Genomic DNA, 16,162 nt, shown 5'->3' on the forward strand with positions numbered 1-16,162 from the left:
GAGACATGGGTGACTCATGTCCCTATAGGCCCATGGTGGCGAACCTTTGGCACTCCAGATGTTATGGACTACAATTCCCATCAGCCCCTGCCAGCATGGCCAACTCCATAACATCTGGAGTGCCAAAGGTTCTCCACCACTGCTATAGGCTGTACACCACTGCCTGAAAGTCCTAACATAGTGCCAGCAGGAAGATCTCCTCACAAAGAGAGAAAGAGAGAGCCAGCGTGGCGTAGAGGTTAAGAGCAGCAGACTCTAATTTGGAAAACCTAGTTTAATTCCCCACTCCTCCACATGAGAGGTGGACCCTATTCTGGCGAACTGGATTTGTTTCCCCGCTTCTATGCTTCAAGCCTGCCGGGTGACCTTGGGCTAGTCACAGTTCTCTCCGAACTCTCTCAGCCCCACCTGCCTCACAAGATGTCTGTTGTGGGGAGAGGAAGGGAAAGAAGTTTCTAAGCTGCCTTGAGTCTCCTTACAGGACAGAAAGGCGGAGTATGGATCCAAACTTTTATTCCGTTGCAAATCCTGTTCACTTTTTCTGTTCCATTGTTTCATCTGTATTATTCTTGTAGTTATGAGCAGTGCTTTTTTTTGTAAAACAAAAGGGGTGCCGGTACTCATATAGATGGCCCTCCATCTGCAGATAGATGGCATCTCCATCTGCATCTGCAGATCCCCCCTAGCCTGGTCTAGGGGGCCCACTCTCTCTTAGAGAGCAGCAGTGGCGTAGGAGGTTAAGAGCTTGTGTATCTAATCTGGAGGAACCGGGTTTGATTCCCAGCTCTGCCGCCTGAGCTGTGGAGGCTTATCTGGGGAATTCAGATTAGCCTGTGCACTCCCACACACGCCAGCTGGGTGACCTTGGGCTAGTCACAGCTTCTCGGAGCTCTCTCAGCCCCACCCACCTCACAGAGCGTTTGTTGTGAGCGGGGAAGGGAAAGGAGTCTATAAGTCTCCTGCAGGAGAGAAAGGGGGGATATAGATCCAAACTCCTCCTCTTTCTTCTTCTTCTTCTCTAATTCTTCTTCTTCTCTGAGTCTCCTTCTTCTTCTCTAATTTCTTCTTCTTCTCTGAGTCTCCTACAGGAGAGAAAGGGGGGATATAAATCCAAACTCCTCCTCCTCCTCCTCCTCCTCCTCCCCCTCCTCCCCCTCCTCCTCCTCCTCCTCCTCCTCCTCCCTCCTCCCTTCTCCCTTCTTTCTTCTTTCTTCTATCAAGTTCTTCTTCTTCTTCTTCTTCTTCTTCTTCTTCTTCTTCTTCTTCTTCTTCTTCTTCTTCTTCTTCTTCTTCTTCTTCTTCTTCTTCTTCAGCCAGGTCAGGGTGCTGATGAATACAGTCACCCAAAAAAACACACCAACCCTGGTTATGTACCATTTTGGATCCCTGTTGGAGAAAAGATGGGATATGAATGAATGAATGAATGAATGAATGAATGAATGAATGAATGAATGAATGAATGAATGAATGAGAAGAAGAGTTTGGATGTATATCCCCCCTTTCTCTCCTGCAGGAGACTCAAAGGGGCTGACAATCTCCTTGCCCTTCCCCCCTCACAACAAACACCCTGTGAGGTAGGTGGGGCTGAGAGAGCTCTGAGAAGCTGTGACTAGCCCAAGGTCACCCAGCTGGCGTGTGTGGGAGTGTACAGGCTAATCTGAATTCCCCAGATAAGCCTCCACAGCTCAGGCGGCAGAGCAGGGAATCAAACCCGGTTCCTCCAGATTAGATACACGAGCTCTTAACCTCCTACGCCACTGCTGAATGAGTGAATGAATGAATGATCAGTTCTTCCTCTGGGCATTTTTTAAAGGTTCATTGAAGCCGTTCAGAACCTGCTTTGGACTGGAGCCATAGGAGAAAGGGAGGGGCATAACTCTCCCCATGTGAAGATGTCAGCCACAGATGCAGGTGAAACGTCAGGAGAAGATGCTACTAGAACACGGCCATACAGCCCGGAAATCACACAACACCCCAGTGATTCCGGCCCTGAAAGCCTTCGACAATTCATCTCTCCATGTGGTTTCCCAGTCTTCTGCATCTCTCCATGTGGTTTCCCAGTCTTCTGCACAAATTTTGGGATCCCACCACTGGGTTAACCTATTTTGCAGGGTTGTTGTGAGGACCTGGTGGGAGTAGGAGAGATCCATGTGCACCGCCCTGAGCTCCTTGGAGTGAGATCAAGATAAAAACAGGTAGATTTTGATTAGTGGGGTGCACATTTGTGAGGGTGTGATATTAAATCTAGTCTCCCACACGTAGCATTTAAAGAGTGAAGCTGTGCACGTTCTGGTGTCTCTTGCAACTTGACTTTTAAGCAGGAATTAGACAGGTACATAGAGGATAGTGTAGGATCAGCATTTAGTCAGAGTGGAGCCGTCCTTTCTAGGGGCAGTATACCCCTCCACAACAAGGCCAAACCAATCTGCGGGAGTCTCTTCTTCCTGAAGTCAATCCTGGTGAGCTTGTGGGAGATTCAAGCCTAGAAGAAAAAGGGTTTGCTCACACCCTCCTGTGCTTACCGCCTGTCTCCCTGGGCCCCGGACCCAAGCAGTAAGTTCATTTGGGTGCTGTGTGGTTTCCGGGCTGTATGGCCGTGTTCTAGCAGCATTCTCTCCTGACGTTTCGCCTGCATCTGTGGCTGGCATCTTCAGAGGATCCTCTGAAGATGCCAGCCACGGATGCAGGCGAAACGTCAGGAGAGAATGCTGCTAGAACACGGCCAGCTGTCTGCCCAGTGATTCCAACCATGAAAGCCTTCGACAATGCATTTGAACATCTCAACGGGGAGAAATTGTTCAAGGATACACGGAGATTGAAAAAATAAACCGAAGATGCCAGCCACGGATGCAGGCGAAACGTCAGGAGAGAATGCTGCTAGAACACGGCCATACAGCCCGGAAACCACACAGCACCCCAGTGATTCCAGCCATGAAAGCCTTCGACAATACATTGAACATCTCAACGGGGAGAAATTGTTCCAGGATACACGGAGATTGGAAAGATCCTCCGAAGATGCCAGCCACGGATGCAGGCGAAACGTCAGGAGAGAATGCTGCTAGAACACGGCCATACAGCCCGGAAACCACACAGCGCCCCAGTGATTCTGGCCGTGAAAGCCTTCGACAATACAGTAAGTTCACTGCCTGCAGGTCGATCACAATCAAACTGCAGCTATTTCCAGACGGGTCTGGAAGATCATCAGACCAAGAGAAGACAATGGGAGGCTTGGTTCTGAAACCTTGCCTGCAGCATCTAGCCGGCTCTGCTCCCGAGGAAAAGCCAGCTGGAATTCTCCTGCTTGAAAACACGGGGAAGGAGATTTTCAAGGGATGATCAGTCATGAGGGTGAAGCCCAAGGGGCCAAAATCACCTCGCAGGGAGGGAGGGAGGGAGGGAGGGAGGGAGAGCAGGAAGGGGCCTGCACTAGCTACAAGGCACTAGGACCTAGGAGGAGACCCTGCCAAACTGGCAGGCGTTTCTCGCTTGGCTTTCAGACAACAAAGGCAGAGAGTGCCTGGTTTTCTCTCCTTCAGCATCTCCACCCTGCGAGCTGAAAACCGGTAAGTAGATCTTGAAGCCCGGCCTGTGCAATTGTTCTCTCTTTGCTCCAGGCAGAAAGCAAGCCATGTCAGAAGCCGGGAGGAAGAGCAGGAGAGGTCCGCACAGGCGAGGCGTCCTCGTCCCCACGTTGCTCTCTGAAAAGTTGCCTTGAGATGTCATTGTTCGCCGCAGACCGCTCCTGTACCTATGGGAAGTGCCGGAGGGAAACCCCTTGGCTCCTTGGAAGAAGCGAGCCCAGCAGTCCCGCAGTGGTACAAGGAGCAGGTCAGAGAGGGGTCAGTGTGGCTCAGTGGGAAGAGCAGAAAAGGACCCGGAGAACGGACCGGACCAGCAGAAAGCAAGGAAGAGCTTCCCCAAGGCTTGGGGGTCTCCTGGGTCTGAATCCCAGTTCTGCCGGGCGAATCCGCTCCCAGCTGATGTGAGCTGCATGTTAATAGCGCCCGGCAGGCTGACAGCTGGGTCCCCCCCCCCCACCCCCTTTGCAGGGCTCTTTTCAGAAACAGGAAAAAAATTGTTCCAAGTTTCCTGTTGCCCCCAGTGGCTCCCAGTACCTCCTTCCCTGCCAAATGCAGCGGCTCCTCTTCCTTCTCTATCAGGATAAGGCAGCAACCGGGAACAATGAAAGGTGCCCCGCTCACTCGTGTAAATATTTCTATTGGGTACCTTAAGAACACCCCCCCCCCCTTTAATAGAAGGGCCGATAAAGACAGAGGGAGGCTGGGGTGGGTGGGTGAATCCAAACCCATCCTAATGACACGTTGAAGAAATGAACCCAGAGGAAGCAAACACTGTCGTGCAACATGCACTTAATTTATTGCAGCTCGAGTGCCGGCTTTTGGCCGTTTTTCTTTTTTTCTTTGGCCCTCGCGAGCATTTTCTTGGGAATTAAGGGTGTCTCTGAAATTGATTGATGGCTAGGAGGGGTCTGTGGGGGAGGGGAGGGGAGGGGAGGGGAGGGCCGGCTGGCTCGCACGGCTCTCCCTTGCTGAGCAGCCGGTCACAAAGACCACTGCAGTGTAGCTGCGTGGCCAGTTGGCTCCGTTAACCCTCTCGGCGCGCAGTGCCCGGCCGAAATGCCCCTAACGCAAGGAGTGGCCCCCACAGAGCAACGCAGGTCGAACCCCACGTGGGCCTGGTTCTTCAGCCTTCAGGTGGTTCCGTATCAGGGGGTGGGGTTGCTTGCCTCTGGCTCTTCCCTGCATCCTCCACTCGATCAAAGTTTACCAGGCTGTCGTAAACTTCTGAGCGCTGTTTGCGAGCTGTTCGTGGATCATGGCACGCGTCTCCACTGCTGGACATCTCCGCTCCCGTTCCTCATGTTCCTCACTGACACCATGATAGCAGGAGGTCTCTAAAAGGCCCCTGTACTGCTAAGAAGACCTCCTTCCCCCAAAATCCAAAAGAACCATCTCCAAAAATCGTAGAAGGAGCCTCTCCCTCCCTCCCTCCCTCCCACCCACCCACCCACCCATCCCCCCACCCACCCACCCACCCACCCACCCCCCCACCCACCCATCCATCCATCCATCCATCCATCCATCCATCCATCCATCCATCCATCCATCCATCCATCCATCCATCCATCCATCCATCCATCCATCCATCCATCCATCCATCCATCCATCCATCCATCCATCCAAGGAAGGTGAAACATCTGCAGTGGCGTAGTGGCTAAGAGCAGGCGCACTCTGATCTGGAGGAACCGAGTTTGATTCCCAGCTCTGAGTTGTGGAGGCTTATCTGGGGAATTCAGATTAGCCTGTGCACTCCCACACATGCCAGCTGGGTGACCTTGGGCTAGTCACAGCTTCTCGGAGCTCTCTCAGCCCCACCCACCTCACAGGGTGTTTCTTATGAGGGGGGAAGGGCAAGGAGATTGTAAGCCCCTTTGAGTCTCCTGCAGGAGAGAAAGGGGGGATATAAATCCAAACTCCTCCTCCTCCTCCTCCTCCTCCTCGTCCTTCTCCTCCTCCTCCTCCTCCTCCTCCTCCTCCTCCTCCTCCTCCTCCGCCTCCTCCTCCTCTTCTCCTTCTTCTTCTTCTTCTTCTTCTTCTTCTTCTTCTTCTTCTTCTTCTTCTTCTTCTTCTTCTTCTTCTTCTTCTTCTTCTTCTTCTTCTTCTTCTTCTTCTTCTTCTTCTTCTTCTTCTTTTCCCCTCCCAGAAGCAGGGGTTGGGTTCCTCACGCAAAAAGAGCTCCCATCCAAGGCCCACCTCCCCATGCGGTTTCTCTGTCAGCACACTGTGGTCGCTCACTTCTGATTTCTCCTTTGCCCCTTTCTTCCCCCTGCCCTCCGCCCTCCTCAGGTTCACATCTCAAGGGGTCACCGAGCGATGGAACTTGATTTTGGACACTTTGACGAAAGAGACAAGGCGTCCAGAAACATGCGAGGGTCCCGGATGAACGGCTTGCCCAGCCCCACTCACAGCGCCCACTGTAGCTTCTACCGAACGAGGACCTTACAAGCGCTGAGCAATGAGAAGAAAGCCAAGAAGGTGCGCTTCTATCGCAACGGAGACCGTTACTTCAAGGGGATTGTGTACGCCGTCTCCTCGGACCGCTTCAGGAGCTTTGACGCCTTGCTAGCTGACCTGACCCGGTCTCTGTCTGATAACATTAACCTGCCTCAGGGAGTTCGATACATTTACACCATCGATGGTGGCAGGAAGATCGGGAGCATGGATGAGCTGGAAGAAGGTACTGACGTGGCGGGAGACAGTGAGCGGGGGCTTGCCCGGGGAGGGTGCAAAGAAGCGAGCGACTGATTCCCAAAAGTGGCCCCTGGAATGTCACGCTGCTTCTGCTCCTGGCAGATAAATGTGGGGAACTCTCGTGGATTTCAGTGAAGGCAGGATCTCACCATCACCTCTTGTATAAGAATGCTATTAGAGTTTCTCCCCAACCTTGGGTGGGTAAACATGAACGTAGGAAACACATGTCTCGGGTCCGACCGTTGATCCCACAAACTGGGAATGGTTCTCCAGGGTCTTGGGTGGAGGTCTTTCTCAATCTTGCTTTTCGTGGCCCCGTAACTAGAGATAACTGGAACCAAACACGGGATTTCTGCAGGTCGCAGCAAGATCTCTGCCCCTGAGCTGGAGTTCACACAGGGACAGGGAAGAATAAGCCAGTGTTAGAAGATGCGGGACGTGTTCCAGTGGATGTTGCATGGCGAGGACTCTCGCCTCTACACCCGCAAAGGATGTGTCTTGTAGAGTTCGGGGGTGTGTCCATAATGCCTCTATGCGACTTGGATGCATATACTGGGCTGTGCATTTCATGATCTCTCTCTCTGTGTATGCACAGGTTGAGGGTGTGTTTAGGAATGAAACAGAAAGCTATTTTTTTTTAAATGGGGATGTCTTGGGTTCAAACACTGCATGCAGAGTTGGGGATCCCTGTCCATTTCTTCCTGTCTGTTCGTAAGGCTAGATGTGCCACAGGGTTGGAGTGATGTACAGACTTCTCCTCAAAAGCTACCTTTTATCGATCAGCAGTCATATAAGAGCCCACCAGGACGGAGGGGCGCGTTTAGAACCATGCACCCACGCACACAAAGGGGTTGTGTAGCTTATAGATCGGATGCCGCTTCTCAGATGGAGTCCGCCACTGGGGAGCTCGGTGTGTTCGTTTGGTTTAGCATGTGTACACGTTCACTTCCTGGTGTGTCCGTTGTACCCTGGGAATGCGATGTCTGTCTGTGGGGGGGGATAGAGGCTTCTTTTTAGTCCCCGTTGAGGACGACGTCCGTGATAATTGTTCGCTGTTGTCTTATACCAATTGCAGGCACTGGTGCCGTGTGCTTTGTATGAAAGGGTGTGTGCCAAGGATTTTTAGAAGAGTGGGCGTGGAAGAGAATGCCTGCAATTGGGGGCTCTGTAAAAAGTACTTCTGTCTGGGTGTGTCCGGGTGAAGGTCTGTCTGCATGAGAGTGTGTGGACAATTTATGCCATATGTCACCTTTGGAGTGTGCGCGCGCGCGTAGCAGTGTTTTATAGGTTTAGCATGCAAATGACCCCTATATCTGTAGCGGTGGCTCAATGCCCGCAGTATGCCGAGTCACTAACTCAAAACGTTCAAACATCACGTTCCTGAGTCACAAAGAGAACCATGAGAGTGCCCTTAGGCTGTGAGATTATTGAAGAGAAAGAAAGGCAGCCGGCAGGGTCACTATTTTTAATTTGGGGCTGGAAGGTTTGCTTTCTAAAAATCTGTTTTTTAAAAAAATCTGTATTGCTGTGCTAGTTGGACAGGGTGTTGAAAAAATGATATCTTAAGATACAAGCTGCGGCTGTCACGCTTCCGCTACCTGTGGCTTTAGGAAGTGTTGTGTTTAAAAGAAAAATCTACCGGACTTGCTGGAAATGTGTGTCTGCAGGGTGTGTCCCTTTGTTTGGGGCGACAGTGTTCTCTGTGTCTGTGGCAACACAGAGGGGACGATGCGCGGTATACCCACAGGGGAAGGTGTGTCTGTCGCGTGAAAGAGAATTACAGGATGCAAGCCTGTGTCTGTCGGAGGGGTTGTGGAGAGGGGGGTATGTGGCGTTACCTGCATTAGGAGGGATTGAAAGAGTTATGCGCGTCACTGCCTGTAGAAGGGAGTGCGGGATGGTGCATAGTGTGCAGTCGTAAGGTGTGGTGTGTGCTTAACGTATCTCATAACAGTAGTTAAAACAGCAGGGGGTACATTTCACAGCGATGCCCGAGGTTGACAGTTTTGCACAGTTTTCTTGCAGGAAGCCGTCGGCTGTGATAAAGGGGAAGGCACAGCCCATCTGAGAGGGCAGATTGAAAAGACCGTTCCGAGAGCGGACGCAGAAGTATTCACTAGTCTCTATTGTACAGCCGGAGTGCTGGAAGCGGGGAGGATAGGGTCACCTGTGGCTTTTGTAAGGGCTTCGCTTCGCTCCGGACCTTTGTGACTGTCTGGATGAAGGCACCGAATGTGCTGCCGCCACATGTATTTGGGAGGTTGCAAGCGTTGAGCGTCCAGGTGCTATCTATAGTTCTTGGAGCCTGGGCAGGCGTTCAGCCGCTCAGTCACTTTGCCTGCCTCCCAGTTGCCTTGACACCAACCGGCTGCCATCTTGAATGATGTCATTCCCTGAAGATATTATCCCAGAAGCTAGGGTTTCCAAGAATGACATCATGGTATCAGCAACTGGCCAGGCCTGCTTTTGTTATCGCTTTGCCGGCAGGGTGAAACCAACATGTGCCTAATCTTTGACAAGGTCACCCATCGGCTGCGGACCGGACAGCTTCATCCTTTGTCTCAGAGCCTGAATTTTATCTTTCGGTGCAGAAAGCCGCGTCATTTTGCTGGTCTTTCTGGGATCGATTTAAAACACAGGGCTTGAACCCCATCTTTCTTTCTTTTTTTTTTAAGGAAGAAAACATTTCAGAAAAAGGGAAATACCAACAAAGATGTGTGTGTGGGGGGGGGGGGGGAGTTGTGATCCTACCAGCATTATTTACCACTGCCTATGGGTGGTGCAGAATGAGTAAATAAGCAGTTCATTGTCCTAACGTGAAGAGCATTTTGCTACAAAGCCTTCTTTTTCAGAAGAAAACATTTTTGGGTGACATTTGAGATGATGATTGCAATGTGGATTTTCTGATTGCAGTGGGGATTTTTAAACCACTAAGGTTCTGCTCCCAATAATCATTATTATGTCACTCTCACACACGCTATAATGTCACTTTGTGCATGGGCTACTTGTGCAGAACACACATAGATGCCCGTGCTTTGTTCCCTGCCATTCTAAGGTCATTGTGGTTTTGAGAGAGCTGAACAATTGAATTCCTTCTCCTGAGAGCCGGCATGGTGTGATGGTTAAGAGCGGTGGGTTCTAATCTGGAGAACCGTGTTCAATACCACACTCCTCCACATGAGTGACAGACTCTGATCTGGATGACAAGGTTCGATTTCCCACTCCTACACATGAAGCCTGCTAGGTGACCCTGATCAAGTCCCAGTTCTCAAATCCTTCCTGCACGGAAGTGAAGGCATTACAGATAAACAGAAGGTTATCTATCTTTTAAACAGCCACAACTACAAGCTGTTGGAAGCAGTGGCTAAATTTTTAAATGGTGTTATTTTAACACATCAGAAGTTGTAAAGGCTGTTATTATCTTGCAATGTTCATGTTGAACTATTTATATGCCATTAAAGGTATTCAAAATTTAAGTCCCAGTTCTCTCAGAACTCTCTCAGCCCCACCAACCTCGCAAGGTGATTGAAGGATGTAGACAGTGGTGGGGTTCAAATAATTTAACAACCGGTTCCAGTGGTGGGATTCAAATCATTTAACAACTGGTGGTTTACAAGCACCATTTTAACAACCGGTTCTGCCGAAGTGGCGCGAACCGGCTGAATCCCACGACTGGATGTAGGTGATTGAAAGGTGCTTTCAAAACTCCTTAAAGGTGGAGAAAAGTAGGGTAGAAAAAACAATTGTTCTATTATTGGAGTGGATCCAATCATCCTTCTTCTAGCCAATGGAGACTTTTTTTTTCTAATTTAAGTATTTCTTCTACCAGCGGGATAGATGATTAAGCAGAGGAAAACTTCAGAGTTTGCTTTGTGCAGTGGGAGGACGGAGATTAAGGTTGGCAACTCCAAATTGGCGAGCGCCTGGAGAGTTTGGGGGTGCGGTCAGTGGTAGGATTCAAATAATTTAACAACCGGTTCCGGTGGTGGGATTCAAATCATTTAACAACCGGTTGTTTACAAGCGCCATTTTAACAACCGGTTCTACTGAAGTGGTGCGAACCGGCTGAATTCCACCACTGGGTGCAGTGAAGCCTTAGGTGGGTGGGGTGTCGGGTGGGGAAGAGCCTCAACAATGTATAAGACCATAGAGTTCACCATCCAGAAGCAGTCATTCTCTCCAGGGAAACTGATTTCTATAGTCTGTAACTCCAGGTACAGGGGTCTGCAATCTGTGGCTCTCCAGATGTTCATGGACTACAAATCCCATCAGCCCCTGCCAGCATGGCCAATTGGTGGACTATCAGGGGTCCACAACTTGCGGCTCTCCAGATGTTCATGGACTACAAATCCCATCAGCCCCTGCCAGCATGGCCAATTGGTGGACTATCAAGGGGCCAATTGGCCATGCTGGCAGGGGCTGATGGGAATTGTAGTCCATGAACATCTAGAGAGTCGCGGTTTGCAGACCCTGGAGATCTCCAGGTCCCACCTGGAGTTGGCAATCCTAGTACAGTCCTCTGTTGGAGTTTGCAGAGTGGAGGGCCTTTTGTCCCCAGAGGGAGCCGTAAGTGAGCCCTGGAGCGGAAAGAAGAAGAAGAAGAAGAAGAAGAGTTTGGATTTATATCCCCCCTTTCTCTCCTGCAGGAGACTCAAAGGGACTGACAACCTCCTTGCCCTTCCCCCCTCACAACAAACACCCTGTGAGGTGGGCGGGGCTGAGAGAGCTCCGAGAAGCTGTGACTAGCCCAAGGTCACCCAGCGGGCGTGTGTGGGAGTGTACAGGCCAATTTGAATTCCCCAGATAAGCCTCCACAGCTCAGGCGGCAGAGCTGGGAATCAAACCTGGTTCCTCCAGATTAGATACACGAGCTCTTAACCTCCTACGCCACTGTGGGTCCCAGCGCAGAGAGCAGAGTAAGCTGAGGAGAAGCCAGGGAAGAGATCTCCGGCCTCTGGAGTCTGACTGACCCTGCCAAGCACCCTAAGGGCCCCATCGTGGCCACCGCGGTCAGCCAGGCAATCTGCAGCAGAGCTCTTGCAAGAAACTTGCCGAAAGTCTTGGAGAGACAGTAAGAGATTCTTATCACTTCTTAAGTTCTGTCGTCAGAGTTTGAGTGTGGCATATTTGTGCACTGCTTTAATTCCCCGCCGCTCTGTCCCTGCTGAAACCAACTCTTATGTTTTAAGTTCCACTCGTGTGTGGTTATAGGCTACCGAAAGGGTTGGCGATTCCTTATTTGGAAATACCTGGAGATTTTAGGGGTGGGGCCTGAGGAGAGAGGGGTTGGGGGAGGGGAAGAAGAAGAAGAAGAAGAAGAAGAGGAGGAGGAGGAGGAGGAGGAGTTTGGATTTATATCCCCCCTTTCTCTCCTGCAGGAGACTCAAAGGGGCTTACAATCTCCTTGCCCTTCCCCCCTCACAACAAACACCCTGTGAGGTAGGTGGGGCTGAGAGAGCTCCGAGAAGCTGTGACTAGCCCAAGGTCACCCAGCTGGCGTGTGTGGGAGTGCACAGGCTAATCTGAATTCCCCAGAGAAGCCTCCACAGCTCAGGCGGCAGAGCTGGGAATCAAACCCGGTTCCTCCAGATTAGATACACGAGCTCTTAACCTCCTACGCCACTGCTGTGATTTCACTACGCCACTGGGATTTCAGTGGGGTATGATGTCATAGAGTTCACATTCCAGAGTGGCCCTTTTCTCCAGGTACAATTCTTGTTGCAACATTGGTGGGGGGTCGTTTAAAAAATAAATAAATCTGAGATTGCCTGCACAGTGTGGCATCACTTACTGGCGAAACTATTGAGTGATGTCATGTAGCTCTAGGAATCTGTTATTTTCCCATAGAATTTCCAGTGATGCCTAGAGAGACACAATGGAAATTACATCACGGGGCACACAACCCTGTACCCCGCGCATTCTCACCCCTGACCCTAATTGGTAACCCTGTCTCTGATACCAGAAGGAAGCCAGGCTGGAGAGAAAACTAGTTCAAGTTGTGGAGCAGGGCGGGGGTGGTGGTGTTAGCTCTCCCCCTCCATGCGCTGCTTTTCGTCAAATAGCCCCCCTGCTCCAGTGGTGGGATCCAAAAATTTTAGTAACAGGTTCCCATGGTGGTGGGATTCAAACAGTGGCGTAGCGCCAATGGGGCTGGGCGGGGCACGAACTCATGAACTCCATGACTGAGTGAGGATTTGAACTTGGGTCCTGGTGGTTAACAAACAAAAATCATGGTTGAAGTCTAGTGCTACATCAAACTGCCTGCCTCACCCTCAGTCTCCGTGCATTCACTATCTGCTGTGCTTGCTGAAGTGACACGCATACGTTGTTGAATCTGGGCACCAGGAACCAATCAGTATATGCGTGTTGGGCGTGGGGACAGTGGAACACGATTCTGCTCCCCTTCTTCTACAGACCCAGCGTGGTGTAGTGGTTAAGAGCAGGTGGATTCTAATCTGGAGAACCAGGTTTGATTCCCCACTCCCCCACCTGAGTGGCAGAGGCTTATCTGGTGAACCAGATGTGTTTCCACACTGCTACATTCCTGCTGGGTGACCTTGGACCAGTCACAGTTCTTCGGAACTCTCTCAGCCCCACCTACCTCACAAGGTGTCTGTTGTGGGGAGAGGAAGGGAAAGGAGCTTGTAAGCCACCTGGAGTCTCCTTACAGGAGAGAAAGGTGGGATATAAACCCAAACTCCTCCTCTTCCTCATTCAGCCAAACTATGGGCAGGGCTCCATTCTTTTGCTGATGAGCTTTGAGAAGAAAGCAGGTATAGTGATGCTCTGGGACCAAAGCTATCTCAAGTTTCCCGCTTAAACCCAAAGTTTCCTGATTTTAGTATCTTTCTTAGGATCTCCATGGTTCATTATCCAGTATCAAGAATTAGGATCAGTATCCAGAATCAAGCTTGCCATCTTCCACAAGGCCTCGCCCAGTGGTGGGATCCAAAAATTTTAGTAACAGGTTCCCATGGTGGTGGGATTCAAACTGTGGCGTAGTGCCAATGGCTGGGCAGGGCATTCCAGGGGCTTGGCTGGGCATTCCAGGGGCGGGGCATCCCTGGGCGGGTGTAAGGGATTCAATAGTGTTGATGGTGAAGTAACCTTGAGTTGCCATCTCCACATGTCCGGCCAGACGTGGAGCCCAGATGTCATCGCGTGAGACCTTTCTATCTCTGGCGCTGAGATGAAGCCTCTGTTCCCATGGGGAAGCAGGAAGGGGATGGGGTGACTGGTATTATAACCCGTGCTTCTACGGGGAAGTGTCATTCCTGCCACCGCGTGTACTCTGAGCTTTCCTAAGATGTTCACAAACGTGGACTCTTTTTACTCCCAAAGCCTTCTCGCTTCTGCGTCCTATGGAATTCCCTTACATTTGTGGCAGGAATTGACCATATTCATCTATATTCCCGTGCAGTTGGACCCTCTTGTCCTACGATGGAGAGGCTAGATTTTACTCATGGAAGGTGCGGTAGCTCTAAAGAGGGTCTCCGATCTTTCCCTTCTGGATCCTGGAGGAACCAGCAGGAGAAGCGGGCCCACCTCAACTGGAGGGTTCTTCCCCGTCCCTCGACAGCTTGGTAGTCTTCCATAGCCACTCTCGCTGGAACGAGGGACGGATCATCGACCATGGAGTCGCTTTGGGCGCCAGTCTATGGATCGAAACAGTGAATCGGATCTCTACCCGCTTTCACATGTGGGATTACAAACCTCAGATGCAACCTGTCATGGAGGAGACGGGTTTGACCACCTTTCATGTGGCAAAGACTCCAGGGAGTCCATTGAACGATTCCCTGGACTTCGTTATATTGCGGATGCTCCCAAAGAACCACCGCGTGGTACCTTTTGGTGACCAGTCTGCCATCTGCTGACAATCAATTCAAACCTGGTACTGGGAGGGGTATCCGCATCAGCTTCCCAATCGGACCCCCCTAATCCCGACCCAGCGACCACACCTAGAGGTGCCTCCGGGGAGCCACCCCGGCCGCTGCGGCTACTGCAGTGTCTCCGGCTGCCTCGGCTTCCAGACGCATCGACAGAGTCCGAAGAGTCTGCGTTCCTCAGCTGACCGTTTCCCCTCTTCCATCGAGGGAGGGGACTGGGATGAGGAAGTGGGATCGACTCGCGAAGCCCAAGCTGCATGTGGAACTCTGAGCACGCGCCAGCTATGGAGGAGGAGCTGCGAGGCATAGATTGCAGCAAGAGCTAAAACCCGCAGAGGGACCGGGAACAAGGGAACGCCAAAAGAAGTTCAGCTTCGAGTTGGACTGGGGAAGGCCAAAGACGCTACTTCCAACGCATAATATGCCCAGAATCGACAGTCCATGCAGTAAAGTCCCTGGAACACCTCAGACTGGATTTACAACGGGCAACGCCAAAGCTGCCTTCAGAGCTCTGGCGCATCGCATAAAGTGGAAGCTCACTGGAAGCCCTAAAGCGGGACGAACTGGCTAGAAATTGGAACGAGAAAGGCAATGCTTTGCATACGCGCACTAGATGCATTGGCTCAAGTGAGAGGGATCTGGCCGCTTGAGAGGGTCCAAGGGGAGGCAGCAGACCGGGGAAAGCCCCAAGTTGGAGTCTATGCTGTTACTCGGGATCATGCCGGGCGCCAGGGGGGCCACGCATCTGGGTCTCCGCCACCACAAACGCCAGCTGCAGCCGCCAAGCTCGGACTCCGCCTCTGCATAACAGCAGCTGCCTGCCTAACCTGCCAACTCAGCCAGCAACCCACCTCCCAGCAACTGGGCACCAAGAGCTGGCCGTTGACGTGGGCTAATTATCGCCTCGCATACCGAAGCCCGCTTTTGATGGGGACCGCTTCCAAAACTTCCTACTTAATCTTGCAACTCAATGCCCACTTAAAGACTATGAGTGATCTATATACCCGGTCTAGGAAACGCCAAAATCGGGACATCGCTCTAGTCCTGGATGGGGCAGGCAGCCGACTGGTTTCGGTGACTGCTTTTGGATTTACAGGATGAGGGACTCTCGTGACGAAGTGCCTCGTGATTCCTGCAAGTTTTAAAATGAGCAACACCAAGATCCAGGGCCCGAGAATATTAAGCTATCCGCACCATCAAAACCATCCAGCAAGTGCAACCGCCTGCTTTGCAGAATTTGTCCGGTGGAATTTTCGCGCGGGCGGTTGCTCGACTTCCCCTCCCTGGAGTGGCCTGGAACGCATGAAATCTGGCTAATACTTCTCGGATGCTGTGGACACAGCAAGCTACGATGAAAGCGGTGTGTTTTTTAATTCGGGTTCCTCGCATTCCATTGCGGGATTGGATCCAGTTAGGGTCTCTCCAAGTAGAGGCGCTCTCTCGCTTTGGTACTGGCTTCGGCCAAGGAGTCATTTCAGCCCTCTAAAACCACTACTGCTGTGTCCACCAAGTCGCTTTCCAGCCGCTTCCTAATCAAACCACTCTCACGACCGCCGCCGAAGCCAATTTGGGTTGTGTATGGGTTCTTTACCATGGAGGGCCAGGTCAATCTAGCCGCCATTATTGTCCTAAGAAGCAAACCAACGACCCTGGCTCCGCGACTCCGCCTGCCAAACCACTCACTGCGAAGGTCAGGGGTCAGCCTGCCTCCCACTGGCTCGGCCCAAAGCGGGTGACCGAAGCGGCTGACCCAGAGAGGGGAAGCAGCTGTTTGCCTTTTCAGCCCCCCCCCCATGGACGTAATGGGCCCCACTCCTATTGACGCGTGAGTGAAGGCATTCCCGCCATTACTGTTCAAGCATTCTCTGGCCAACCCCCGCTAAACACACTTTCGCATTATAGCCTCCATTGCCCTTAGTGGGATTCCGGCTGCTCCCACTGCTTAATGCGGCCCCAGGTAGCAGAGGAGCTGGGTCTGGACCGAATCCCACTGGTTCTGCAAGC

General features: G+C 51.6%; 1 protein-coding gene across 1 annotated transcript in view; it reads left to right on the forward strand.

Annotated features, from left to right (window-relative positions):
* Positions 1–3,440: 3,440 nt before the first annotated feature.
* Positions 3,441–16,162, forward strand: part of LOC125442735 (neuronal migration protein doublecortin) — a 40,816-nt gene continuing 28,094 nt past the window's right edge. The window contains exons 1-2 of the mRNA XM_048514369.1: positions 3,441–3,563; positions 5,868–6,258. Coding sequence (XP_048370326.1) covers positions 5,895–6,258 — 364 coding nt within the window. The 5' untranslated portion in view covers positions 3,441–3,563; positions 5,868–5,894. The remainder of the gene's footprint in view (positions 3,564–5,867; positions 6,259–16,162) is intronic.

The sequence above is a fragment of the Sphaerodactylus townsendi genome, linkage group LG13, assembly GCF_021028975.2.
Source record: "Sphaerodactylus townsendi isolate TG3544 linkage group LG13, MPM_Stown_v2.3, whole genome shotgun sequence".
In the NCBI taxonomy this organism is placed as follows: Eukaryota; Metazoa; Chordata; class Lepidosauria; order Squamata; family Sphaerodactylidae; genus Sphaerodactylus; species Sphaerodactylus townsendi.